The sequence below is a fragment of the Pipistrellus kuhlii genome, unplaced genomic scaffold, assembly GCF_014108245.1.
Source record: "Pipistrellus kuhlii isolate mPipKuh1 unplaced genomic scaffold, mPipKuh1.p scaffold_m20_p_3, whole genome shotgun sequence".
In the NCBI taxonomy this organism is placed as follows: Eukaryota; Metazoa; Chordata; class Mammalia; order Chiroptera; family Vespertilionidae; genus Pipistrellus; species Pipistrellus kuhlii.
Window position 1 is genome coordinate 43,393,784 of NW_023425529.1, and position 27,928 is coordinate 43,421,711.

Here is a 27,928-nt window from a genome sequence, read left to right on the forward strand (position 1 = left end):
ATCAAAGATAACCAAGCTCATTTAACCAACTCATAAGCCTAGAGAGGTAAAGCAAAAATCCCTCCCATTACAACTGCTGGGAGAAAATGTTACTAGTTGTAAAAGTCGAGTCCAACAGGAGAGAAGGAGGAGGATGAGTGGACAAAGAAAAATCCAAATAAAGTACAAAGCAGAAAACGCGGGGACCGAAAACTGGGCTGAGCATCGTCAGTTATCTGGTACAGGCTGGTTTGCACACAGATTTTCTCCTGGAGAGGAAAGAAAATGCACAAGTTAGTCCTGAGGATCTCTCTGTAGCACACCTGGGGACTCTCCAGACCAGAGCCTTTCCTTTGGGAGTCTCTGCTGCAACTAGAAAAACGACATGGCTGTAGCCATCCTCGTGCCCTTCTAGGTGGGCTCCGCTGGGCAACGTCCCCGGCTGTGGAGTTACTTACTTAGCTCACAGGTCGGTGCTGCCTCCGTCTTACGCTGCTTCTTCATCGTGCAGAGCGGGTGTGACTCCCTGCAGCGCCAGCTCCAGTCTCTAGAGGCAGACAAGGGTGCCTCCCTTGGTTAAATACCGGCACGGAGGCTGCTCTGGGCAACGCAACACTGATAAAGACACAGCAAGGAATGTCAAGCGGCAAGCCACATCCTTCAAAGCATAATCAAATTTCATCTTTGACCTGCCATGAAAGGGGAAGCACCATCTATCTGCCACTCCTAGATACTAATGAACAATTAATTGAGCTTGAAAACGTGTCATCTGAGATTTCCTCCGTTCGCTCTGACGGGAGACGGAGCGGCGTATGAAAGGGTGAGGTAGAAGGAGTTGCCCCTCCTCCTGGAGTCCAGTTGGTTGGGGCACTTGTACCCGGGGCTGCAAGTGCATGAGGACTCTGCCCCCCGGAGATGTAACCTGAAACCAATTAACCCCACGCTTGACAGGACACAAGTATTTTCCATGCGGGTACGTGAGCCCTGATGCAATTAGGAGCAGTCTCCGGGTGTGCGGGAAAATGCCACCGGCCCATCCCTGGGGATTTTAAGGACCTGCTGGCATTTGTCCAATCAGTGATTCACGGCAGACAACAAAGCCGCACAAAGCCAGGACTCTGTGACTGAGGAAAGAAAGAAAAGAGAAGTTTTAACATGTGTGGCAGTTAGATACTCTATTACTGAATTTGCTCCCAGAAAAGATACCAGCTACATGCTGTAGTGCATGCAAGTCTGGACTTTAGGGTTTTACTAATGACAGGTGAAGCACTAAGAGCTATCTAGAGTATATGTCGGAAATCTTTTGAGAATGGTATAAATAAATGGAGCTAATTTAATTGGAGAATCAAATTTTAAAATTACCTTATTGATTTTACTTTGCTGAATTTTGGGGGCGTGTTGCCTAAAATATTCCCATGTTGTATTTCTTCTTCCTCATTTTTGAGATGTTTGACAATACAGGGTCAGTAAACATTTTCTGGTTTACTATATACAAGTTATAAACTTTTTAAAAAGAGATGACAGTTTTAAAGTCAGCATAAAAAATACAAATTAAAGATATCTAAATATAAAACACTACCTTTTCCAAAACCTGTGTGCACATTGTTAAAGAGCTTAATAAATATTAAAAAAAAAAAAAGAAAAGAAAAGAAAAGAAGGAAACAAGCAAGCAGGTATAATGAAGGCTTTTGAGAAAGAGGGGAAGAAGGGAGGGAGGATGGGAGGAAGGGAGGAAGAAAGGAGAAAAAGGAAGTACCTTGAAGAGGGGAGGGGAGACACACACACACACACACACACACTAAATAAATAAATAAATAAATAAATAAATAAATAAATAAAATAAAACAGCAGAGGAAGTCCAGAATTTCTCAATGTGGAGGAATTTAAAGGTGAGGAAAATCTGCCTCAGGCAAATAAGTAACTGAGTAGACAGACCAGCTGGAGAGGCGGAGCTGGAGAGGAGAAGCTTTGGGGCGGGGTAAGGAGAATGGGATGGGATGCTGGAAGGAAGGAGTTGCTGGCGTCAGGAGTAGTTTTACGGAAATGCGCTTAGGTGTGGAGGCTAGAGGCTGGAGCAGTGTCCCAGCGTGCAAGGCCACACGCAGGCAGCCGGTGGTGGGGTAGAGTCCGGGAGGCTGGCCGTGTCCTGGTTTTTGGTAACTTGAGAATGGTAATATTTACTTTACTAATGGTAATGGGGAGTTGTGTACTTGAGCAGAAGGGTTTTATTATGGAATGTAGGCCGACTTCCAGGTGGTATAGGTTTCTCTTTTTCAGGCTTCTTTTCTTTTTCTTTTTTAAAAGTATTTTTTTATTGCCCTGGCCACTTTGGCTCAGTGGATAGAGCATCGTCCTGAGGAGTGAAGACTCATGGGTTCGATTCTGATCAGGGACACATGCCCAGGTTGTGGGCTCAATTGATTTCAGAGAGGAAGGGAGAGGGAGAGAGAGATAAGAAAGATCAATGATGAGAGAGAACCATTGACTGGCTGCCTTCTGCACACCCCCTACTGGGGATTGAGCCCACAACCCGGGCATGTGTCCTTGACTGAATTTGAACCCGGGACCCTTCAGTCAGCAGGCCTCCACTCTATCCACTGAGCCACACCAGGCAGGGCCAGGCTTATTGTCTTTTTTTCCCTTTAATTCTTTTTTTTCTTAAATATATTTTATTGATTTTTTACAGAGAGGAAGAGAGGGGGATAGAAAGCTAGAAACATCGATGAGAGAGAAACATTGATCAGCTGCCTCTTGCACACCCCGCTACTGGGGATGTGCCCACAGCCAAGGTACATGCCCTTGACCAGAATCGAACCTGGGACCTTTCAATCCGCAGGCCGACGCTCTAGCCACTGAGCCAAACTGGTTTCAGCAGGCTTATTCTCTTTTTAAAATTTATTTTATTTTATTTTATTTTATTTGAGAGGGAGAGACACACACAGAGAGAAATATCGATTTGTTGCTCCATCCATCCATGCACTCATTCATGGATCCTTGCATGTACCCTGACTCAATTGAACCCCCAACACTGGCGCGTCCAGAAGATGCTCCAAATGAGCTACTTGGCCAGGGCCAGGCTTATTTTCTCATGCTTCTTGTCTGAAGCTTTGAGGACACATTTCCAATGCCCAGAGGAATCGTAGATGGCAAGTTTTATGATTTTTATCTTTTAACCAATTTGAGGGAAACAAATTAATTTGAGACAAAATTAAGGCAAGTTGTTTTTTAAGACTTTTTATTTTTAGCTTGGGGTAATGAAGCATTTTAGTGAATAAGTTGTGACTGTCCAGTTTGGGTGTGTAACTTGGGGGGGAGGATTTTAGTGAGAGGTGGGGGGCAAATATATTTTGAGTTCTTTTCTCCGTAGATCTGTCTAGAATCTCAAAGGCAAAAAAAAAAGGAGAAAATCCAGTATTTATAGTTTCTAGAGACTAGAACATGAGCAGTTCTCACTTTGAGGTCTGTGGTGGAGTTGTCCAGTAGAGAAATGTATAGTGGTTTTTCTTTTTCCCACCCCTTAATCAGATTTTTAAAGTATGTAACCCCTGCCCTAGCCAGTTTGGCTAAGTGGATAGAGCATCGGCCTGCGGACTGAAGGGTCCCAGGTTCAATTCTGGCTAAGGGATGTGCAGGAGGCAGTTGATCAATGATTCTCTTTCATCATTGATGTTTCTGTCTCTCTATTCCTCTCCCTTCCTTTCTAAAATCAATAAAAAATATACTAAAAAAAAAAAAAAGTATGTAACCCCTTAACTTTACTTGTAGAATTTTGGGGTGGTCTTAACAGGGAAGAAGATGAAGGAGAAAAAATAAATCTGCTTAGTACCATAAAAATATATGCAAACAAATGTGATAGAAATAAATACCTTATAATGGGGGGGGGGGGAAGCAGTAATTAATTCATATTAATCAAGGTAGGTAGGCTTCCAGCAAGTGGCTCAGGTTCCTACACAGAACAGTCAGTGGAAGAAACTAGGAAGAGATCTGCCAGGACCCCAGATTACGATCTCGTTGGTCTGGAGTGCCCTCAAGGACTAGAAGTCCTATCACAACAACTTTATCTATCCTTTTCATCCTTGTTGGCCAAGTGTCCTAAGGCAAAACTGGGCTGGCCACCGATTTGTCCCCCTTCACAAGAGAGAAGTTAGATGAAATCATCCAACTGAGGTGTTGGAGGAAAAAGCCCTATTTTCGTTTCAGAATTCCAAAAGCTAGAATGGATTTTATAGTGAGTCTCTGCCATAGCCTCACAGTTTGCTTTACTCAGCAGTTTCTCCCAACATACACACTCCACTCCTGCCTTCTGGGCCCCTGATTGCCACGTAGTAATGTTACCAGACCTTAATGCCAGGACCTTGAGCATCAACGTCCTAAAAGTGAGCACTGAACTCAGTCCAAGTCAAGCAGATAGAGTTTACTGAAAAGAACTCGTGCTAAATGGAGTTACCAGAAAAGAGAAGCCAAGCTCTCCAAAGGGTTCTTGGGGATGGCTTGTGCAGGGGCCTCGGGTGGGTGTGGAGCTTGGGAATGAGGATGAGGTCAGTGGTCCCATGATTCTTGTCTGTTGGTTGATCCCAGGGTAGTCACAGGATGTTTTCCATGGTCCATGGGCCACCCAAAGAGCCTGTAAAATAATGTGCCAACGTTTTGGTTACCGTTAATGGACGGGGAAAGAGGTTGGTGGGGAGTTTTCTTGAGGGATAGAGTCAGAGATTCAGAATTACCAAGTTTCTAAAGCTGAGCAAAACTAATTTAGAAAGACATCTTGGGCCTCCAGGTAAGATGGCAATGTAGGTAAACGTGGTGCTAGAATCCTCCCACACCACATCAAAAATACAACTAATCACCCTAGCCAGTTTGGCTCAGTGTATGTATAGAGCGTCGGTCTGCAGACTCAAGGGTCCCAGGTTTGATTCCGGTCAAGGGCACATGCCTGGGTTGTGGGTTAAGTCCTCAGGGTGGGGTGTGCAGGAGAAAGCCAATCAATGATTCCCTCTCATCATTAATATTTCTCTCTCTTCCTCTCCTTTCCTCTCTTAAATCAATAAAAAAAATATATATATATTTAAAAAAAATACAAGTAATCGCCCAGCTGGCATGGCTCAGTGGTTAAGCATTGACCTATGAACCAGGAGGTCATGATTTGATTCCCAGTCAGGGCACATGCCCGGTTGTGGGCTAAATCCCCAGGGTGGAGCATGCAGGAGGCAGCCAATCAATGCTTCTCTCTTATCATTGATGTTTTTATCTCCCTCTTCCTCTCCCTTCCTCTCTGAAATCAATAAAAATATATTAAAAAAAAACAAACAACTCATCTTCAGAACAACCATCATTCAGAACCACCTGAAATCTAGGTGAATGGAAGTCCTAAAGAATTAAAGAAAAAGCCACATTGAGACTGGTAGGAGGGGCAGAGGCACAGAGCCATTGGTGTTTTGTAATTGGGAGAAATATTTTGGCTGTGGAGATCCCCCCTGAGAAGAAGTCATCTCTGCCCCACCAGACCCCTCAGCCCAGGGTTCCAGTGCCAGGAGAAGTCCCCATAACTTTAGGCTACAAAAACCGGTGGGAATCAGGCTGAGAAAGACAGAGGATAGCAGGAGTCCCAGGCATTTCTTCCTAAAGGGCCATGCACAGACTTGGACTCACTCCCTCTGAGCTCCAGCATTGAGCAGCAACTTGAAAGGAACCGGGGGTATACAGGAAGGAACTAAATTGTCTGGCACTAGGGCAAGAGTTGGGGGGGAAGACAGCTTTCTTCCGGACAGAAGTGCTGGCAGAGGCCATTGTTCCTTTGCTGCACCCTCTCCACCACAGGGCTGACAGGTGGGCACAATATCTGAGTGTCTATCAACCTGGCTCACACTGTTTGCCCCACCCTCATGATTCTGAGACCCTGTCTGCACCCAACTTGCAGGCTCACTGAAGCCATTCCAGTGGCTTTTCTATAAACTCACCTCTCTTGCCTCATGCTTGGGACTTTCCTAAAATCTCTGAAACAAGCAGCAGCTGGCCTCCATGTGTTCTGTACCTCTCACTATGTGGCCGCAGGCCCAGCACTAGCCGCAGCCTACCTTGGTTCACAGCCTGGCATCTCCTGGGCACCTCCAAGCAGCCATCTATAGATCACTCAGTAGCTAGTGCTGGGTGGCCCCAGCCAGGGCACAGACAATGGTTGACTTTGCACCTCCCCGGAGGCCCCAGTAGCAGTGGACCTGGTGGACAGCTTCAGACCATGCTCAGTTACAACCCATCACCTCCACGAGCGACACACTCAAGGGGTGGACTCCATGAACACCAAAGCCCCATGGAAATCCTGCTCCCTAGGGTCAACTCCTGCCCAGCAGCTCTTTTACTATAGTAGTAGCAGCTGGTCCTCACAGCCAGTTATCTTGGGAATCAATCCTCCTCAGTGATGCCAACAACAATCATGGCTCAACTACGACAGGTCAGTGTACACAGCCCACACAGGGACATACCTGAAACACCCACCTTGGGTGACTGGAGAGGTTGCACCACTAGGCCCTACAGGACACCTACTACACAAGGCCACTCTGCCAAGTCCAGGAGACATAGAAGTTCTACCTAATACACAGAAACAAACACAGAGTAGCCACAATGTGGAGGCAAAGACACATATTGCAAATGAAAAAAAATCCAGGAGAGCTGAAACCGTTTTGGCTCAGTGGATAGAGCGTCGGCCTGCAGACTGAAAGGTCCCGGGTTTGATTCCGGTCAAGGGCATGTACCTTGGTTGTGGGCACATCCCCAGTGGGGGGTGCGCAGGGGGCAGCTGGCCAATGATTCTCTCTCATCGATGTTTCTGACTCTCTGTCCCTCTCTCTTCCTCTCTGTAAGAAATCAATAAAATATATATTTTTAAAAAAGAAAAAAAAAACAGAAAAAAAAACAGGAGAAATCTCCAGAAAAAGAACTAAATGAAATGGAATCAAGTAAACTATCAATACAGAGTTCAAAACAATGGTTCTAGAGATGCTCAAGGAACTTGCTGAGAACTTCAAGAAACTTATTGAGAACTTCAACAGCATGAAAAAGGACTTAGGAACCATAAAAAAGAACCAGCCATAAATGAAGTATACACTAACTGAAATGAAGAATAATTTACAGGAAATCAACAACAGAGTAGAGGATACTGAGAATCAAATTAGGGATTTGGAATAGGAAACAAACAAACAAACAAACAAACAAACAAAAAACACCCAATCAGAACAGTAAAAATTAAAAAGAATTAAAAAATATAAAGATAGTGTAAGAAGCCTCTGGGGCAACTTCAAATGTACAACATTCACAACATGAGGGTCCTGGAAGGAGAACAGAAGGTGAAAGAAATGGAAAACCTATTTGAAAAAATGACAGAAAACTTTTCATATCTGATAAGAGAAATAGGCATACAAGTCCAGGAAGCACACAGAGTCCCAAACAAGATAAATCTAAAGAGGCCCACACCAAGACACATCATAATTAAAATGCCAAAGGTTAAAGACAAAGAGAACATCTTAAAAGCAGCAAGAGAAATGCAGTTAGTTACCTACAAGGGAGTACCCATATGACTGCCAGCTTATTTTTTAACAGAAACTTTGCAGGCCAGAAGGGAGTGGCAAAAAATATTCAAAGTGATGAATAGCAAGAACCTATGACTAAGATAACTCTACCCAGCAAAGCTATCATTTAGAATTGAAGGCCAGAAAAAGAGCTTCCCGGACAAGAAAAAGCTAAAGGATTTCATCACCACTGAGCCAGTATTACATAAAATGTTAAAGGGTATTCTTTAAGAAAAAATATTTTAAAGCACAAACAATAAAATGGCAATACATATCTATCAACAATTGAATCTAAAAATCAAAATAAGCATCTGCTGAGGCCCAGAGTGTCAGGGACAAAAGCTGCTGCGCCGCTTGCTCCCGCCGCTGAGGCTCATGGCTCTGGGGAGAGCCCGCCGCAGCCTCCGCCCGCGAGGATGCGAGAGCCAGGTCGGCCAGCAGCCTCCTGGAGCAGAGACCCGAAGGTCAGGGAAACAAAGTACAAAATGGATCCGTACCTCAAAAGGATGGATTAAATGATGATGATTTTGTAAAAGGCGAAAGATTTATGCGGTCTGAAGAGAAACCAGAGCATAAATGATGATGATTTTGAACCTTAGTTGAGTCCTCAGGCAAGGCCCAATAATGCATATACTGCCATGTCAGATTTCTACCCCGTTTCCCCGAAAATAAGACAGTGTCTTATATTAATTTTTGCTCCCAAAGATGCACTAGGTCTTATTTTCAGGGGATGTCTTATTTTTCCATGAAGAAGAATACGGTACACATTTATTGTTAAATGAAAATAAAGGAAATTTATTACCTGTATACGGTACAGTAGTACGGTAGTTGTCAACACAAACCAGACAAACTGTGAATCCTACAGTATCAAGAATTTACTCATTTATTCAATGACAATCATGTCATCATCTTCTGGAACATCATCATAACAATCCAATTCCTGAATTTCCTGGTGAATTTCTTGCGACTCCACTTCTTTCAGAATCAGTGGACCAAATCTCTCATGTTTAGCCTAGGGGGGCCTTATTTTTGGGGGGATGCCTTATATTTCACTCAGAAGGAAACCTGTAAGTAGGTCTTATTTTCGGAGGATGTCTTATTTTCGGGGAAACATGGTACCTACCCAGTTACTACAGTTCCTCTATTGGCTTCTCCTATTCTTTGGGTGAAGCTGCTGGGGGTGACACAGCCACCCCCTATCTAACTTCTTAGGGACAACTGACCAGTGGAGCGCCTCACTTCCTACCAGATGCAATGTTTGGACAACCAGGAGCCCGTGGTAGCACTCCGTTTCTTGGTCAGCATGGTTTTAGTTTCTTTCCCAATGGTATTGACTTCTCAGCTTGGGGAAATAGCAGTTCTCAGGGACAGTCTACTCAGAGCTCAGGATATAGTAGCAATTATGCTTATGCACCTAGTTCCTTAGGTGGAGCCATGATTGATGGACAGTCTGCTTTCGCCAGTGAGACCCTCAATAAAGCTTCTGGCATGAATACTATAGACCAAGGGATGGCAGCACTGAAGCTGAGTAGCACAGAAGTTGCAAGCAATGTTCCAAAAGCTGTAGGCTCTGCTGTTGTAGTGGGTCCATTACTAGTAACATTGTGGCTTTTAATAGTTTGCCTCCAGCTACCGTTGCTCCTCCAAAACCAGCCTCTTGGGCTGATATTGCTAGCAAGCCTGCTAACAGCAACCTAAGCTGAAGACAAAGAATGGCATTGCAGGGTCAAGTCTTCCACCACCCCCGATAAAGCATAACATGGATATTGGAACTTGGGATAACAAGGGTCCTCACAGGCTTTGGTTTGGAATATAGGTCAGCAGCCAACCCAGGGGTCTCCCAGCCTGTTGGTCAACAGGCTAACAAGAGCCCACCAGTGGCTCAAGCGTCAGTCACAGCCATTGCCCCCACCTCCACCACAGCCTGCCCAGCTCTCCGTCCAACAACAGGCAGCCCAGCCAACCGGCTGGGTAGCGCCTCGGAACCGTGGCGGTGGGTTTGGCCATAATGGGGTGGATGGTAAGGGAGTAGGACGTTTCAGGCTGGATCTGGATCTACTCCTTCAGAGCCTCACCCGGTGTTGGAGAAGCTACAGACCATTAATAACTATAACCCTAAGGATTTTGGCTGGAATCTGAAACATGGCCGGGTTTTCATCAGTAAGAGCTACTCTTGAGGACGAAATCCACCGTTCTCTTAAGTATAATATCTGGTGCAGCACAGAGCACGGTAACACGAGACTGGATGCTGCTTATCGCTCCATGAACAGGAAAGGCCCCGTTTACTTACTTTTCAGTGGCAGTGGCAGTGGGCACTTTGGTGGTGTCGCGGAAATGAAATCTGCTGTGGGCTACAACACATGTGCAGGTGTGTGGTCCCAGGACAAATGGAAGGGTCGCTTTGACATCAGGTGGTTTTTTATGAAGGACGTTCCCAATAGCCAGCTGCGACACATTCGCCTAGAGAACAACGAGAATAAACCAGTGACCCACTCCAGGGACACACAAGAAGAGCCTCTGGAAAAGGCTAAGCAGGTGTTGGAAATCATAGCCGGCTACAAGCACACCACTTCCATTTTGGATGACTTCTCACACAAGAGGAAAAAGAAAGTGTTGAAAAGGTAATCCACTTACAATTCTTAAGACTTTTAGGGAAGGGGAGAAGGAACTAGAAAGAACAGGAGAGGTATTATACTGAATAATAAAAGCTTTAATAAAAGCTCTGGGCAAATAACACAGGTATCATATAACAGGTCAGTCCTTTATGGGAGTATAATTGGGTCTTAACTATTGAACCTTAGTGTAAAGGAATGTGGAGTATTGATGGAGGACAGAACTGTGCTTAAGGGAAAACAATGTATAGAAAATGAATTTACACGATGTAGAAAGAGGCGAAGAATGAGCCTGAAAGAAATGCAGAGGGAATGATTGAAGTGATAAAACTATGGAAATTAAAGTTGGAAAAGATTGAGGCTGTAATGAGGCAGAGAAAAGTTCTGTAGTAACGGATACTGTGGTTTTTTTCCCCCCAAGAGTTGGTGTCTCACCAAGCTTTGCCATCATTTTTCAGCCTGCTTTCTGACAACTGGCAATGTTAAGTGGATGTTTTAAATAATATTTTTTTTTTATTCATTTAAGAGAGGAAGGGAGAGGGAGAGAGAGATAGAAACATCAATGATGAGAGAGAATCATTGATTGCCACCTGCACGTCCCATACTAGGGATGGAGCTTGCAACCTGGGCATGTGCCTGGAATTGAACACTGTGACCTCTTGGTTCATAGGTTGATGCTCAACCACTGAGTCATGCTGGCCAGGCCATTAAGTGGATGTTTTTAAGAACTTAACTTTCTTGCTGTTATCCTTGGTGTTCTGCTTACTTTTTTTCAAACCCTTTTTTTCCATTGGAAAAGTGAAACGTTTATTACATAAAACTTGGGTAATCGCAAAAGGCTCTGACTCTTGACTCCTGACATTTTGTTGTATTTCTAAAGAGTTGCTTTCTCTTATTTCCTTTGTAACAAGTGGGAATTTTGCTCGAGTGATGGAGAATAGATACAAACTAAAGGGTTGGTAATGCTGCTTGGTCCTTGTGTACTGAGTGAATGTAAACTTCAGGACCATAAAAGAAGGATAAAATACTGATTGGGGTATGTCATATATTATAGAGGATTTAGACATACATTATATGTAAGAAGTAGTTAGAAAGATTATGGGCAAGGAGGAATTAAAAAAAAAAAAAAAAGATCTCGCTGAATGGATAGAGCATCGGCCTGCGGACTCAAGGGGCCCGGGTTCGTACCTGGGTGTGCAAGAGGCAGCTGATCGATGTTACTCTCTCATCGATGTTTCTAACTTTCTATCCCTCTTCCTTCCTCTCTGTAAAAAATCAATAAAATATATTTAAAAAAAAAAGATCTGTAAATGAATGATTGAGAGAATCCTGAGTAGTTAGCTTTAAATGTAAAATAAAAAAAGCCCCAAGGGTGGGGATGGGCGGAGGTGGGGATGGGATAAGAGGGTGTAAGAATAAGTGGTGATGGAAGGAGACTTGACTTGAGGTGGTGAATGCACAATACAATATACAGAAAATGTATCATAGAATTGTACACCTGAAACCTATATAATTTTACTAACCAATAAATTTAATTAAAAATAAACTTAATTAAAAAACAAAACAAAACAAAAAAGTAACAATAAAATAAAAAATAAAAATAAAAATAAATGAATAAGCCAAAACCGGTTTGGCTCAGTGGATAGAGCATTGGCCTGCAGACTGAAGGGTCCCAGGTTCAATTCTGGTCAGGGGCATGTGCCTTGGTTGCAGGCACATCCTCAGTACGGGATGTACAGGAGGCAGCTGGTTGATGTTTCTCTCTCATTGATGTTTCTAACTCTCTATCCCTCTCCCTTCCTCTCTGTAAAAAATCAATAAAATATATTAAAAAATAAATAAATGAATAAGAAGAAATAGACTTATAGATACAGAGAACAGTTTGACAGTTGCCAGATGGGAGGAGGGTTGGGAAAATGGATGAAAAAGGCAAAGGGATTTAGAAATATAAATTAGTAGTTACAGTCAAGAGGGTATAAAGCACAGCATAGGGAATGTAGTCAATAATATTCAAATAACTAGGTACTGTGTCAGATGGGAATAAGATTTTTTGAGATTATCATTTAAATTATATCTAATTACTGGGGTATACATCTAAAATTGATAAAATATTGTATGTCAAGTGTAACCGAAAAATAAAATAAAATAAAAAAGACATCTTCGAGTCTTCTATTTAAATTCATCATACATTAAGAATAAGAACACACGGACAGCCTGGTCGGTTTGGCTCAGTGGATGGAGTGTCAACCTGCGGACTCAAGGGTCCTGGGTTTGATTATGGTCAAGGGCATGTGCTTTGGTTGCGGGCGCATGCCCAGTGGGGAGTGTGCAGGAGGCAGCTGATCAATGTTTCTCTCTCATCGATGTTTCTGACTCTCTTCTGTTTAAAAAAACAACAACACACCATATGTTTGTTCCATTAATTTTACTCATTTAATAAATACAACATTGAGCACCTACTGCATGCCAGGGTGTGTTCGAGGCACTGGAATATAGCAATGATCAAGGACATACAAAGTTCCTGCTCTTAGAGAACTGGTTCTGTAGGGGAGACAAATAATAAACAAGTCAATAAGTATATGTTAGGGGGTGATAAATTCTATTAAAAAATAAATTTAATGCCGAAACCGGTTTGGCTCAGAGAATAGAGCATCAGCCTGCGGACTGAAGGGTCCCGGGTTTGGTTCCGGTCAAGGGGACATATTATACTTTGGTTGCAGGTTCATTCCCTGGCCCCAGTTGGAGAACAAGTGGAGGCAACCAATCTATGTGTCTCTACCACACTGATGTTTCTCTCTCTCTCTCTCCCACATTGATGTTTCTGGGTTTTTGTTTTGTTTTCTCTCTCTCCTGCCCTTACCCCATCCCTTTCACTCTCCCTAAAAAAATCAATGGAAAAATATCCTCACTCCTCAGGTGAGGATTTAAAAAAATAAATAACAATAAGATATATTTTTAAGTAAATAAATAAATAAATAAATAAATTTGAAAAGCAAGATAAAGGCCAGCAAGAACCAGAGATGAGAGATAAAGACTATTTCACAAGGGATGGTTAGGAAAGACCTCTTAAAAAAAAAATAAAAAAAAAATATATATATATATACACACACACCAGTATATATACATATATATACACCAGTATATATACATATATATACCGGTATGTGTATATATGTGTGTGTGTGTGTGTGTGTGTGTGTATATATATATATATATATATATATATATATATACATACCAGTATATTAATATATACATATATATACATATATTGATTTCAGAGAGGGAGACAGAAGAGAGACTGAAACATGAATGATGAGAGAGAATCATTGATCGGCTGCCTCCTGCACACCCCCTACTGAGGATCGAGCCCACAACCCAGGCATGTGCTCTTGGCAGGAATCGAACCTGGGACCCTTCAGTCTGCAGGCCGATGTTCTAGGGCTGAAGTCTTTCTAATATTGACTCAGCTAGGTAAACATTTATGAATCTTGCTGAATGTGCAAATGTGCCTAGAAGTTCAGTAAGTGGTGCTGGCTAGATAATGAGCCATGCCTCACGGTGAGTATCAAGACGGATGGCAGAGACCCTAGGTGACCCTGCCACCGCTGGGTGGGGAGAATCTCTCCAGGAGTTCCCTCACCTCTGTCCTCTGGCTCTAATTGCTGTGGACGTGCCGGGCAGCACAAAAGGGCTCCTGAGGGTGGATCCTGCTGATGCTGGGTAAAGGTCCCGTAGGCAGAGCCAGACTCAAAGTAAGAACGCCTCTGAACTCAAGCGCTGGCAAGGGTCATGTTGCCGGGAAGAGAAAAGGTTCGGGGTGGGGCGTGTGTATGGAGGCTGGAAAAAAAAGTGGAGGAAGTCAGAAAGCAAGAGACCCGCCCTCCCTAATGGGCTCCTTGAACTTGGAATCCCGGTAACCAACCCTGCTGGGCACTGCTCTGCGCCCGGGGATGCCCCCCCTTATCGTTGAATTGCATTGACTTCTGACGTGTTTGATATTAATTCTTTACTGTCCACAGTAGCTAGGTTGGTCTGCCTTTTTATTATCGAATAGATATGTCCTTTGCTCATCTATATTAATTTTCACGGTGTCAGTTATCAGGCTTGTGCATGAATAATCGTTCTAAACTCAGTTGTGTCCTCCTTGATTGCCTATTGCAGACCGGCGCTGATAAAGGCTTTTGATGTTGATTATGACTTCAATGATTACAGTAAATATCAAAGGCTGTTGTCATTTGGAATACCGCTCCTCTAAACGTGATAACCTCCTCTTGCAGGTCTTCTCTCACAAACTGGCTTCAGCTGGCTGCAGCAGAACCCTTTCAAAATTTTTTTTTTTAAGAGTTCGTTTATTACAGCTGAGGACAGGGAAACAAAGAAGGGCTTAGGATAGAAGAAGCCCCAGGAGGGAGCCCAGGTGGGGCAGCGTTGGCTCAGTGAGAAGCCAGAGAAAAGGGGGCCTTGGAGACAGGTTCGGCGGATTAGCTTGGGACCAGCTGCTGCCGCCCACTGCTGCCCTGATTACAAGTCTATCGAGGTCCTCGGCGTTCAGGAGATGCATGCCTGTGAGGAAGAAGATGGGGAGGGCACCGAACCCTTTCACCTGAAGCAGAAGACCTGGGTTCTCATTTAGATTCACCAACTTCTGTATGACTCCAGTGCATCTTCTAGTGCAATCCAGAAAAAGCTCACAGGGCTTGCAGATAGGCCAGAGAGGTAAAATGAAAAAGTAGGTGTGTAAAGAAAAAAAGAAAAAAAAAGTAGCTGTGTGCCCTGGCCGGTGTGGCTCAGTTGGTTAGCATTGTCAGGAGCACTGAAGGGTTCATCTTCAGTCAGGGCACATACCCAGCTGGATCCCCACTTGGGGTAGATACTGAAGGCAACCGATTCTTCTCTCTCTCTCTCTCTCTGATTTTAAAAAACGCTGTCAGAAGTCTGCACCTCTTCCCTTTCAGGGCCAGCTCTCTGAAACACGTTTTCTCCCCACAAGGACAATTCTACTAGGGCCCCCAGGTTCTGAGTGTGATGGGTGAATAACCCTTGTGTATCATCTTTTGCAGAGATTCCTTCCAATTACTCCCTTTACCTCATCTTTGCCATCTGTTTCTTCTTTTTTTTTTTTAATTTTTAAAAAATATATTTTATTGATTTTGTACAGAGAGGAAGGGAGAGAGATAGAGAGTTAGAAACATCGATGAGAGAATCATCGATCAGCTGCCTCTTGCACATCCCCTACTGGGGATGTGCCCGCAACTAAGGTACATGCCCTTGACCGGAATCGAACCCAGGACCTTTCAGTCCCCAAGCCGATGCTCTATCCATTGAGCCAAACCGGTTTCGGCGCCATCTGTTTCTTTTATATATATATATAATTTATTTATTTTATTGATTATGGTCTCATCTGTTTCTTCTTACAGGCCTCCAAAGAGCTACTTTTCTCAGCCTTGGCCTTATCTGTATTCCCATTCTGATATTTTTAAGAAAAAGACTCACAGGGATGATGTAAATGGCTAGACTGCAAAGATAACCACTACAGAAAGAAACGTGGTGAAAAGTCCAATAGTGACACCTGACATTCAGAAGGTGGAAAAGGGATAGGCAGAAACATACTCCCTGTGAATTAAAGACCTAAAGTTATAAAAGAACTTCAAAATTATCTGAAAAAATATAGAATATCTTTATGCTCTTTTAAAAAATATATTGAATTTTACAGAGAGGAGGGGAGAGGAAGAGTTAGAAACATCAATGATAAAAATCCATCAGCTGCCTACTGGGGATCAAGCCAACCACCAAGGTATAATACATACCCCTGACTGGAATCAAACCTGGAACCCTTAGTCCGCTAGCCAACGCTCCATCCACTGAGCCAAATCGGACAGGGCTCCGTATGCTCTTAAGGCAGAATTTCTTAAAGCAAATTATGAAAAAGCAGAAGTCATAATGAACAATTTTGATAAAATTTAGTATAACAAATATTAAAAACTCCTACATGAGCTCTAAATGGTTTGGCTTGGATAGTGTCAGCGTGTGACTGAAAGGTCCCAGGTTCGATTTCCAGTCAAGGGCATGTGCTGGGGTTGCAGACTCGATCCCCAGTAGGGGGCATGCAGGAGACAGCGATCAATGAAACATCATTGATGTTTCTCTCTCTCCTCCCTTCCTCCCTGAAATTAATAAAAATATAGTTAAAATAAACAAAACTACAAGAAAACATCTTAAACAAGGTTAAATTACAAGTGACAGATGGGAAGACAGGGAGTAGATATCTGCATCAAACAGGTTTATCATAAAAGGAGTGTTTTTGGCATCTATTAAGGAGTCCTACAAATTGATGATAAGGAAGATAAACAGCCCAATAGAAAAATGAACAAAAGGTATGAATTACAAGAAATTAAAATAACCGGTAATATATATAAAAATCAGCTTTCTCTCATAATCAGAGAAATACAGAGTAAAATAGACAATGAGATTCATTTCACATTTATTGGGTTAGCAATAAATTAAAAATCTGACCACTTCAAGTCTTGGTGAAGTCCACATAAGAAACATCCAAACCTGAGTTTGAGCCAAACTGACCATAATTTCCAGAAGCAAAGATCTCAAATACTTTAAAAAATGCCTGTTTGCATTAAAGAGGGACCTTAAAGCCTAGTTGGTATGGCTCAGCTGCTGAGTGTCAACCCATGAACCAGGAGGTCACAGTTATTTTTTTATTTTTTTATTTTATTGATTTTTTTACAGAGAGGAAGGGAGAAGGATAGAGAGTTAGAAACATTGATCAGCTGCCTTTTGCACACCCTCTATTGGGGATGTGCCCGCAACCAAGGTACATGCCCTTGACTGGAATGGAACCTGGGACCTTTCAGTCCACAGGCCAATGCTCTATCCACTGAGCCAAACCGGTTTCAGCCAGGAGGTCACAGTTAGATTACAGGTCAGGACACATGACCACATTGTGGGCTTGATCCCCAGTAGGGAGCGTGCAGGGGGCAGCCAATCAATAATTCTCATCATTGATATTTCTACAGCTCTCTCTCCCTTTCCTTTCCTTTCTGAAATCAGTAAAAATATCTATATTTTTAAAAAGGTTAGCCTAGATGCACAGAACAATGGGCAGAGCTACTTAAAAACCTTTCCCTAAAGAAGTTAGAGGCCTGGGCAAAACTACGCTCATGACTTTCCCAGTTAGGAATTTATGATGCGACCACCCTCTGAGGTTACTCTCGGTGAGATTTATATCAGCACCCCTTTGTCCCATCATGAGGGGGCAGAGAAACTAGGACTCTCTTATCCTGTGAAACTGGTAACAACTGCTTTGGAGAGCAACTTGTTATTTGTTCAAGGTGAGCACACACACATCCTTTGTTCCAGAGTCTATGGCCTGAGAGCCGTGTGCTTTTCAATCCACTGGTGGCTCCTGAAATCAATCAAGTGGGTCATGTACAGCATTTTACAAAAATGAAACAGAATGTAAACTATAAGAAGTGAGTTTTGGTATAAAGTGTGTTTACTATGAGTTATGGTTAAAAAACAGTTTGAAAACACTGCTTATTTCTTAAGAGAAACTCTTATACCTAAGAACAAAGAGACATCTTTGAGGATGTTCCCTGCAAAGTAGTGTTTATAATAATGAAACATGAAAACAATGTAAATGTCTATCAGTAGCAAATAGGTAAACAGACTGGAGTGTATTCTTTTTTTAAAGTATTTTAAAAATATTTTATTGATTTTTTTTTACAGAGAGGAAGGCAGAGGAATAGAGAGTTAGAAACATCAATGAGAGAGAGACATCGATGTTTCTCTCAGCTGCCTCCTGCACACCTCCTACTGGGGATGTGCCTGCAACCAAGGTACATGCCCTTGACTGGAATCGAACCTTGGACCTTTCAGCCTGTAGGCCGATGCTCTATCCACTGAGCCAAACCAGTTAGGGCTGGAGTGTACTCTTGTGATGGAACACTGCCGCACAGCAGCTAAAATTAATGAACTTGGATGAATTCTGAAAATAAATTTGAGGGAAACAAAACAGAAAAATGCTACATTGTTAGAAGCAGAAATAGAATATTGGGGACTAGTTATAAGAAATATTAGTCATGCTCTGTTAGCCGTGATTGTTTTGTTTTTATGAACCTGTACATTCCCAGGACCTGGGGGTCAACCTTGGAATGAGGCCCACCCATGGCGTCCCGCCCCAGCCTCCCACAGCCCACCTTGCCTACTCCCCATGCCCGGGATCCCTGCTCCTCCGTGTAATCTCCGTCCTACCCAATACAGGCAGCTGGCTTCTGGGGGCTGGAGAGCACATTTTTGTGGATGACCTGCTGCTCTCCGTTCCCTCGGCAGCACTGGAATAAACGCTCAGATATGATTAACCCTGTCTCCGCTTAACTGGCTCAAGCAGTGACAGGCAGTCCAGACCCATTGGTTGTCCAGCTACAACATGAAACCAAGTATATGATTTCTCATTTTATTTTGAGAGTACGCTTATTAAATCTGGAGACAGTGAAACAAGGAAGGGCTTAGGATAGAAGCAACAGGAGAGAGAGTAGGGCAGGCTGCTTTGGCTTTCTAGGAACATTATGGGGAAGAAACATGCCAAGGCGAGACTGCTGTGAGCTCACTGGGAAATCAGAGAAAAGGGAGCCGTGGTGACAGGGTCAGGGGTTAGCCCAGGAGGAGCTGCCACTACGCAGTGTTCCCCTGGTTGTAAATCTCATGGGACCCTCCGAGTCTAGGAGAGGCATGGCTGTTGGAGGAGAAGAGGAAGAGAAAGGCCCAGACCTGCTCCGGGAGGCAGAGTGCACCGGAATGTTTAAAACATTAGGAAATACTACATACTACTTACGTATGCACAAATATATAATAAATGGTTACAGAGACGCTCAAATACAGCGTATAAATGTATACACACTTTAACATCTGCTAGCTTAATTGATGTTTCTTTCTTTTCAGACATAAACACTGGAATATACAATTACTCAGAGTGTGTAAACATTTTTGGGGGACACCCTGTAAATACTATATGTGCAAAGTATTAAAGTGGACTGATGAGTGCCAGGCGGGAGGCGACAGCGGCTGGAAGCTTCGAGGGGCTTTGCAGTGGGGACTTCGGTGGCGGCGGCGCCGCCTCAGGCACCTCGGCCCTGACACGATGAGGCGAGGGGTACGACAGAGCAAGTTTCGGCATGAATTTGGACAAGCAGTAAAAAATGGCCAGTGTTATGATGACATCCGTGTTTCTCCAGTGACCTGGGATGGTTCCTTTTGCGCTGTCAATCCCAGATTTGTCTCCACAATCATTGGAGCAAGTGGGGGAGGTGCGTTCCTCGTGTTCCCTTTGCACAAGACTGGTCGAATTGACAAATCCTGCCCTGCAGTATGTGGCCACACAGGACAGGTGCTTTTTTTATTTTTTATTTTTTTATTTTATTGATTTTCCACAGAGAGGGATAGAAAGGGAGAGGGATGGAAGGGAGAGGGATAGAAAGCTAGAAACATTGATGACTCCTAGGAATATATCCCAAGAAACTAGAAACACCAATCAGAAAGGATATATGCACCCCTATGGTCATAGCAGCACAATCTACAATAGCTAGAATCTGGAAATAGCCTATCAGCATATGATTGGATCAAAAAACTATGGTACATCTGGGGGAGATAAGAGATCAACCGAAGGACTTGTATACATGCATATAAATACAACCAATGGACACAAAACTCTGAGGAGGGTGGGTATGTGTGGGAGAGGGGGCAATGTTAAAATATGTACACAGATAGTAATTTAATAAAAATAAAAAATAAAAAAAACTATGGTACATCTATTAATACACAATAGAATATTATGCTGCCATAAAAAAGGAATTCTCATCATTTGCAGCAACCTGGATAGAACATCATGCTGAGTGAAATAGGCCAGTCAATGAAAGAGAAATACCACATGACCTCACTCATTTATGGATAATAAAGAACATTATAAACTGATGAACCAAAAGATAGATATAGAGACAGTAAAGCAACAAGCAGACTGTCAAATTACAGAGGGGAGGGGAGGGAGATCTGGGGGAGATAAGAGATCAACACAGATACACAGATAATAATTAAAAAAAAAAAATAGAAACGTTGATGAGAGAGAAACATCAACCAGCTGCCTCCTGCACACTCCCCACCAGGGATGTGCCTGCAACCGACGTACATGCCCTTGACCAGAATCAAACCTGGGACCTTTCAGTCCGCAGACCAACGCTCTACCGCTGAGCCAAACCGGTTTCGGCAGGGCCAGTGCTTGACATAGATTGGTGCCCCCATAACAATCAGGTCATTGCCAGCGGTTCAGAGGACTGCACAGTTATGATGCGGCAGATTCCAGAAAGTGGACTCACCCGTTCCCTGACGGAACCTGTGGTGATTTTAGAAGGCCACGTAAAGAGAGTTGGCATCGTAGCCTGGTACCCAACAGCCCGTGACGTGCTTCTCGGTGCAGGCTGTGATAATGCCATCATCCTATGGAGCGTGGGGGCGGGGGAAGCCCTGATCAACTTGGATATGCACTCGGACATGACTTGCAAGGTAAGCCGGAACCGGAATGGCAGTCTCATCTGCCTGGCTTCCAAAGATGAGAAAGTGAGAGTAATCGATCCCAGGAAACAAGAGATCGTTGCTGAGGAGAAAGTGCACGAAGGAGCACAACCCACCAGAGCCCTCTTTCTGGCTGACAGCAATGTCTTCACCACAGGTTTCAGCCGCCTGAGCGAGCGGCAGCTGGCCCTCTGGAACCCAAAAAACATGCAGGAACCAATTGCGCTTTATGAAATGGACACTAGCAATGGGGTGTTGCTGCATTTCTATGACCCTGACGCCAGTGTCATTTACTTACCGGATGTGGAAAGGGTGACAGCAGCATCCGCTATTTTGAGATCACAGATGAATCCCGGTATGTCCGCTAACTACCTCAACTCAGTCAGCAGCAAGGAGCCTCAGAGCGGGGTGGGTTACATGCCCAAGAGGGGACTCGACGTGAACACATGTGAGATTGCCAGATTCTTTACACTTCAGGAGAGAAAGTGTGAACCTACTGCCATGACTGTTCCCAGGAAGTCAGACCTTTTCCAGGATGACCTGACCCTGAGGCGGCGGGGCCCGGAGCCACGCTGGGGGCAGGAGTGGTTGGAGGGGAAGAAAGTAGATCCAATCCTCATCTCCTTGAAGCACGGATACAGCCCGGGCAAAAACCGGGACTTCCAGGTGGTGAAGAACATTCTGGATAGCAAGCCCACTGCGAACAAGAAGTGTGACCCGATCAATGTCCCCAAGAACACCGCAGACACGACCTGTGTGCAAAGTGAAGCCAAGCTGGATGAGATTTTATAATAAAAGAGATCAGATCCATAGAAGACACAATCTGCAACCAGGATGAGCGCATTTCCGAGATAGGACAGCAGAGAGCGGAGACAGCCACCTGAAGGTCCCCCCCCCCCCCCCCCATGGGAGCAAGACCTCGGTCCTGAAGCTGGTGGTCAGCGTGGTCCCGGGAGGGCGAGGAGGCACTGCCATTCGGAGACATTCATTTCAGTGTGTCAACCAGCGATGGGCCGCCTTCCCGTCAGAACGCACTTCGTCTCCCAGGTTCGCAGAAATGTGACTTAAAGCTGAGCTTTTTGTCAGAAAGCTTTTTTTTTTTTTTTTTTTTAATGTTTTAAGTGTTATATGTGACTTGTTGAACTTTGAAAAGACAAAAGTGCTACTTTTAAAATCCAAGATACTCTGAATTTTAGGAAACCAACCAATTCTGATTCAGTTTCGTGCCCAAGTACCTTTTTAAAAAAAAAAAAAAAAACAAATAGGGACCAATGCCACATTGCTCGCTCTCTCTTCTCTTCTCTCTCTCTCTCTCTCTCTCTCTCTCTCTCTCTCTCTATATATATATATATATATATATATATATATATATATATTTATTTTTTTAAATGTTGCCAAACCAAAAGTAGCCTTTTTCTCCTTGTATTTTGCTACATTGCAGTATTTGTGTGTGGGGGTTTTTTTCCTCTCCTTAATTCAAAAGGGACAGCACTGTGTATGTTTATAAACTAAACGAAGATATTATTTTGTTTAAACGTTCATCTGAGAACAATCAGAGCAGTAGCCGGTTCATGCTGGCTCTTTTGCAGGACCAACCTGGTCATCGTAACGACTGTACACAAGGCAGACTTGAAAAGTCATGTGAATGTGTATGACCACGGCTCTCATTTCATCGAGTCTTCCGGTCAGAAATGCAAATCGTGTCATTTACTTTCCTCCTCTCTCTTTTGTAGAAACTGGGTGGTTGTCCCCAAAGGGAATTTTGCTTCTTGGCTACCCTGTGCTTCAGAGGATTACAATCTAACCTGAACTAGCACGCGTTCCTGTCGTTTTGTTGTCCACAGACGCTGTTGCATGCATCACTTTAAACATCGTTTCGGGTTTCAATCAATACTTGACCAGGGTGCCCGGGCCAGGAAGACACACGTTCTGTGGAGTGTTCCCTCTTGCCCATTCCAGCAGCTTGCCTAGCTCTCCGGTGCAGTGAGGGGCTGAAACCACTGAGCCAAATCAGCTAGGGCCCCTAGGACCTTTTAAATCAAATTCAAATCTTTACTCTTTAAACCTGAGGTCCTCAAACAAATCTAATCTTCACATGAGGCCCCAGAATACCACCTCACTCTGGTATTCCAATCTCTCAAACATTGTATAATGTAAACTACACAGGTAGGGTTGTAATCTTCTTTTCATTTTTTAAGATTTAATTGATTTGAGAGAGAGGAAGGGAGGATAGGTAAGAGAAACATTAATCTGTTGTTCCACTTAGTTATGCATTTATTGATTGGTTTTTGTATGTGCTCTAACGGGATAAACTCACAAGCTTGGTGTATCAGCACGATGTGCTAACTGCCTGACCAGGGCCTATTTTTTTAAAAAAATAGTTTTTATTGATTTCAGAGAGGAAGGACGAGGGAGAGAGATACATCAATGATGAGAACTGCTGATCAGCTGCCTCCTGCACTTCTCCAACTAGAGATGGTTCAAAACCCAGGCATGTGCCCTGACTGGGAATCGAACTGTAACCTCCTGGTTTATAGGTCGATGCTCAACTGCTGAGCACACCACACAGGTAGGGCAGTACTGTGTCTAATCTCTGACTTATCTCGAGCAACAAAAACAATGCCTGGCCTGGGGAGATGCTCAATAATTGTGGAATTAGTGAATAAATTATTAGTGAATAAAAGAACACAACATATAAAGCAACTTCCTTTCAACAGAATTGTTATTTTTTAAATGTAACTTTATTGCATTCAGAGAGAGGAAGGGAAAGGGAGAGAGAAAGAAACAACAATGATGAGAGAAAATCATGGATTGGCTGCCTCCTGCGCGCCCCACACTGGGGATCAAGCCTGCACCGCGGGCATGTGCCTGACTGTGACCTCCTGGTTCATAGGTTGATGCTCAACCACTGACCCATGCCGGCTGGGCTCAAAAGAATTATTTTGAGAGGAAAAACTTTACTTTATACTCAGGTATATGTATTCGGTTAATAAATACTATAATAAGCACCTTCTGGGCCAGGGGCTGAAATAGGGACCATAAATGCAGTGAGTTTAGAATCAAATGGGGAACAGTCATTAAGAGCATAATGCTGTAGTTAATTATTTTACCCTGTTAACCCGGGAGTTCCCTTTTCAATTTTGCAACTTACAACGGGCACATGCTCTTTCACTAGGTCGTGTCAGTACGTCACGCCCGGTGGACATAATTTCATATTATTATTATTTTTTATTTATACTTAAAATAAATGAAAAGACTATGAAATATATATTTTTTCGTTTATTTATATGTAAAGCACAAAGGAAAATACAAAATTACAAACAAATAGAAAAGAATACCAACAAAAAAATGGAAACATAGAATTAAAAAATTATAAATTTTACAATTATAAAGATAACAAAAATATTTTTTATTTCGATACACAATAAATAAAAGTAACAACTGCAGAACAATAAACAAAAGAACACAAATAAAATAGAAATATTGAGTTTAAAAAATTGAAATATAGATGTAAAAATTCAAAACTCAACTTCCGTGTGATATATTTTAAAGCAATTGTTGACACATAGTGCTACCTCACAATCCGGACACCAGTATGTAGATTCTTTCCTAAAACATTTTTTGTAGCAAACTCGGCATTTCCTGGATTTAGTTTTTCCTATATCGCTTTTCATTTGTTCTGGAAAATGCCTTTTAACTAAGCGTGATGGTTTAGATGTAGAGCTGTTTGTTGATGTGTTTGGGCGGCTTTTCACTATGTTGTTATCTACCAATTTCTCTACACACTCTATCAAAAAGTGTAATTGATCCAACTGACCTTTATCTTTTTTGTATATAATATATGCATTGAAGCAGCACATATCAATTAATCATAGAAAAATTTTTTTATAAAATTTTTTTACCCTATTACAGGCAGCCGTGTAGGCCACCATAACTCCATTTCCCAAATCTACGCCGCCCATATTCTTGTTATAACCCAGAACATTAGGTTTTTCTTGCCTTCTTCCTCTTTTCAATCATTGTCTTTTCGTCATTATGAATAGAACTGAGCATCAATACGTCTTTTTTATCCTTCCATTTTAAAATCATAAGTTTGTCTTTGAATCTTACTATATGTTCATTTTTCTGTAATTTTTTTGTTTTTATTTCACTGGGGATTCTGACTCTGTTTATCCTCATTGTTCCAACAATGTCTGTATTGTTTTGACACAGGAGTTCAGCCAAATGAATTGATGTATAGAAATATATCTAAGTAAATCCTATACCCTTTATTCAGTAAGTCATATGTTAACTCCAAAAAATTCTTGTTGATTGTTTTTCTTGTGGGTAGTTTGAACCATAATTTGTGTCCTTGCCTGTGTATAAAATTATATTTTGTATGTATCCAGATTGGCTTTCACTCAAAATAAACAACTTCATTCCAAATCTAGCTCTTTTTGTAGATATATATTGCTTCCAAGATAAATTCCCTTTCCATAATAAAAGAGATTTATCTACACATATTTCTCGTTTACATACATAAAAACTTCTAAACTTTTCTGACAAATTATTGATGATTGGATTAATTTTATATGTTTTTCTATTAGATGTGTTAGGATCAAAACTTAGATTGTCTGCAAAATGCAAAAACTTACATAATAATGCAAACCTGCTTTCACTCATAGTTTCATAGAAAAATGGTGTTTCAATTATTCTTCTTCTTGAAAAATAAAGTTCCAAAGCCGGTTTTCCAATTATTCCTTGTAAAATTAGGAGCCCCCAAAAAATCTTCATTTCAGCTTCATTTGTATCCTTCCATTTTCGAATTCCCGAACGTGGTTTCAACTCAGGATCATTATCAAAAAATTGGGTGGCGTACAAATTTGTTTGCTCTGTAATTAACTTGATAAGTTCCTCATCCAAAAACTTCTCAAGATAAAACAAAGGAACTTTTTTTGGAGGAGTATTGAAAGTTTTTCCAGGATGTGCAGTGAAGGGAAATGGTGGCCTTTCTGCCTTTTGAGGTAGCCATTCTTCAGAAACAATGCTGTTGCTAGGACCAACTTCATCAACTTCTTCACCATCTTCATTCTCAGTATCGCTCAGTTCTGTGTCGTAGTCACAATTACTGTCAGATGACTCCGATGACGAACTCATAGTACCTCTCCTTTTTGTACCTGCTGGTACATTGACTTTGTCATCGCTGATATCGCTTTCATTCATTTTGATAAATACTTATATAAAAATGTATTCTAAAATAAAAAGGTTGGAGATATAAAAATATAAGTAAATAATATATAATACGAAGATAGGTAGGTAAGTGTAAGTACGTACCCGTCACTGCTCACCCAGAACACGTCCACCACTCTCAATAGCGAAATTATCGAAATTATAATATACTGATTCCCTCCGTGTCTTAAATTCATGTCCAGACATGCCCGGATGACTAATACCTTTGTTGTTCGGAAATATACGTCCCACTTGTTTGAGGGCGCAACATATATTTCAAGGACGTATTCATATGTCCTACCCGTACCCGATATTGTTTACGTTTGACGTATTTATACGTCCCATTAACAGGTTAAGTGCTATGAAGGATAATCATAGCTAGCTACAAGATGAATAACAGGGAAACCTAACTCTGTGGGCTTAGGAAAGAGTTTCCTGTAACAGTGATGTTTATATACACACAGCAGTAATTCATGTGCCCGGTCTGTCCGGTTTCAACTGCTGACTCAAATACTGATTACTTAACCTCACTTAGAGAATGGAGCTAACAATAGCATCTACCTAATGAAGTTAAGTGAGGATTAAGTGACTTCATACAGTAGAGCCCTAAGAAAAATGATGGCAGTAGTGTCTGCTCAGGAAGTGTTAGCTTTGATTACCCCCATTTCAGCTGGAGCCTGAAAGACAAGCTGGAAGGGAGGGAAAACACGCCAAGCAAAGAGCAACAGGTGCAAAAGCCGGGGGCGGAGTGGCCTGCGGGGCCTTTGGCGGAACGGAAAGGCCAATGTTCCTTAGCACGGAGAGCCAAGGGAGAAAGCTACCATGAGGCAGGAGTGAGGCCGGGAAGGGAGGCCGGGTTAAGGAGTCTGACCTTATCCTTAGGGTCAGAGGAAGTTGAAAGCCCCTCCTCTCCTTTCTCTCCCCCCCCCCCCCCCCCACCAAACTCTGGCAATTACACGAATGGATGTTTCCAGTGGGCATCTGGGGCTTTTCCACCTGACGACCTTCTGTACCTGGCCCATCATCCTTGCCCTGACCATGTCTAACTGCCTACTGCAGAAACCCGCGTTTATTCTTGTATTACTATTCATTATTGTGTTATTTTCCATACTAGCAACTATAAACCCATGTTTCATACGTATTCATATGTATTCAGGAGGTCTTAACTGTTGGAGGCAGCCAAGTGCCACTTCTGGGAATCCTTCCCAGCTTCAGTTATTAATTAATTTGTTTTTACAAAAATATATTTTATTGATTTTTTACAGGGAGTAAGGGAAAGGGATAGAGAGCTAGAAACATCGATGAGAGAGAAACATTGATCAGCTGCCTCTTGCACACCCTCCACTGGGGATGTGCCCGCAACCAATGTACATGCTCTTGTCCGGAATCGAACCTGGGACCCTTCAGTCCGCAGACCGATGCTCTATCCACTGAGCCAAACTGGTTTCGGCTATTAATTAATTTGTTTAACATTCATTAGGGTATATAGCAGGGAGTGAGACAAAACACTTGCCCTCAGCCTAGTTAGGGAGCCTGCCAAACAAGGAAACAAAACAAACGATGCAAGTGGTAAGTACTATATATATATATATTTATACACACACACACATATACATATATATACACATATATATATATATATATATATATATATATATATATATCATACACAGGATGATAGGAGAAAATGTGTGTCCTTTGGTCAGAGAAAAACTTTCAGAAGAAAAATGACTCTCAAATTGAGAGCCGGGCCTGGTGTGCAGGAGGCGCTTAACGAAAGGCATTTCCCGCCGAACTTGGGGAACGCAGAGCAAAGGAAAACCGGACTAAGTTCGCCCGGATCCGCTCCCAGGCTCCGACCTTTGCCACCGACTGTTCACTGGCCGTGGATGGTTCCCGGCCTCGTCCCGCCGCCGCCACGAGAGGGCGCCAGGGGGCCTCCCAGCACCCAGGAGGCGCCGCGGCCGCGGACATTGCCAAACGGACCTC

General features: G+C 42.8%; 2 protein-coding genes and 1 pseudogene across 4 annotated transcripts in view; 2 read left to right on the top strand and 1 right to left on the bottom strand.

Annotated features, from left to right (window-relative positions):
- SLC11A2 (solute carrier family 11 member 2) overlaps positions 1-649 on the bottom strand; it is a 41,393-nt gene extending 40,744 nt beyond the window's left edge. For 2 of the 3 annotated variants that reach the window (XR_004991381.2, XM_036457883.2), the window contains exon 1: positions 438-649. Coding sequence is in view for 2 of the 3 variants with exons in the window: in XM_036457883.2 (XP_036313776.1) it covers positions 438-483 (46 nt within the window). In the remaining variant the exon portion in view is untranslated. The remainder of the gene's footprint in view (positions 1-437) is intronic. The other variant, XM_036457885.2, reaches the window with a different exon arrangement.
- A 6,311-nt stretch (positions 650-6,960) lies between these two features.
- Positions 6,961-10,343, top strand: LOC118729473 (annotated as a pseudogene).
- An 8,869-nt stretch (positions 10,344-19,212) lies between these two features.
- LOC118730152 (coronin-1C-like) lies at positions 19,213-21,615 on the top strand. The gene is given in 5 exon segments (XM_045587769.1): positions 19,213-19,545; positions 20,427-21,028; positions 21,031-21,093; positions 21,095-21,520; positions 21,523-21,615. Coding segments are annotated over 5 exon segments (1,422 nt in total). The 5' UTR covers positions 19,213-19,307.
- Positions 21,616-27,928: the final 6,313 nt, after the last annotated feature.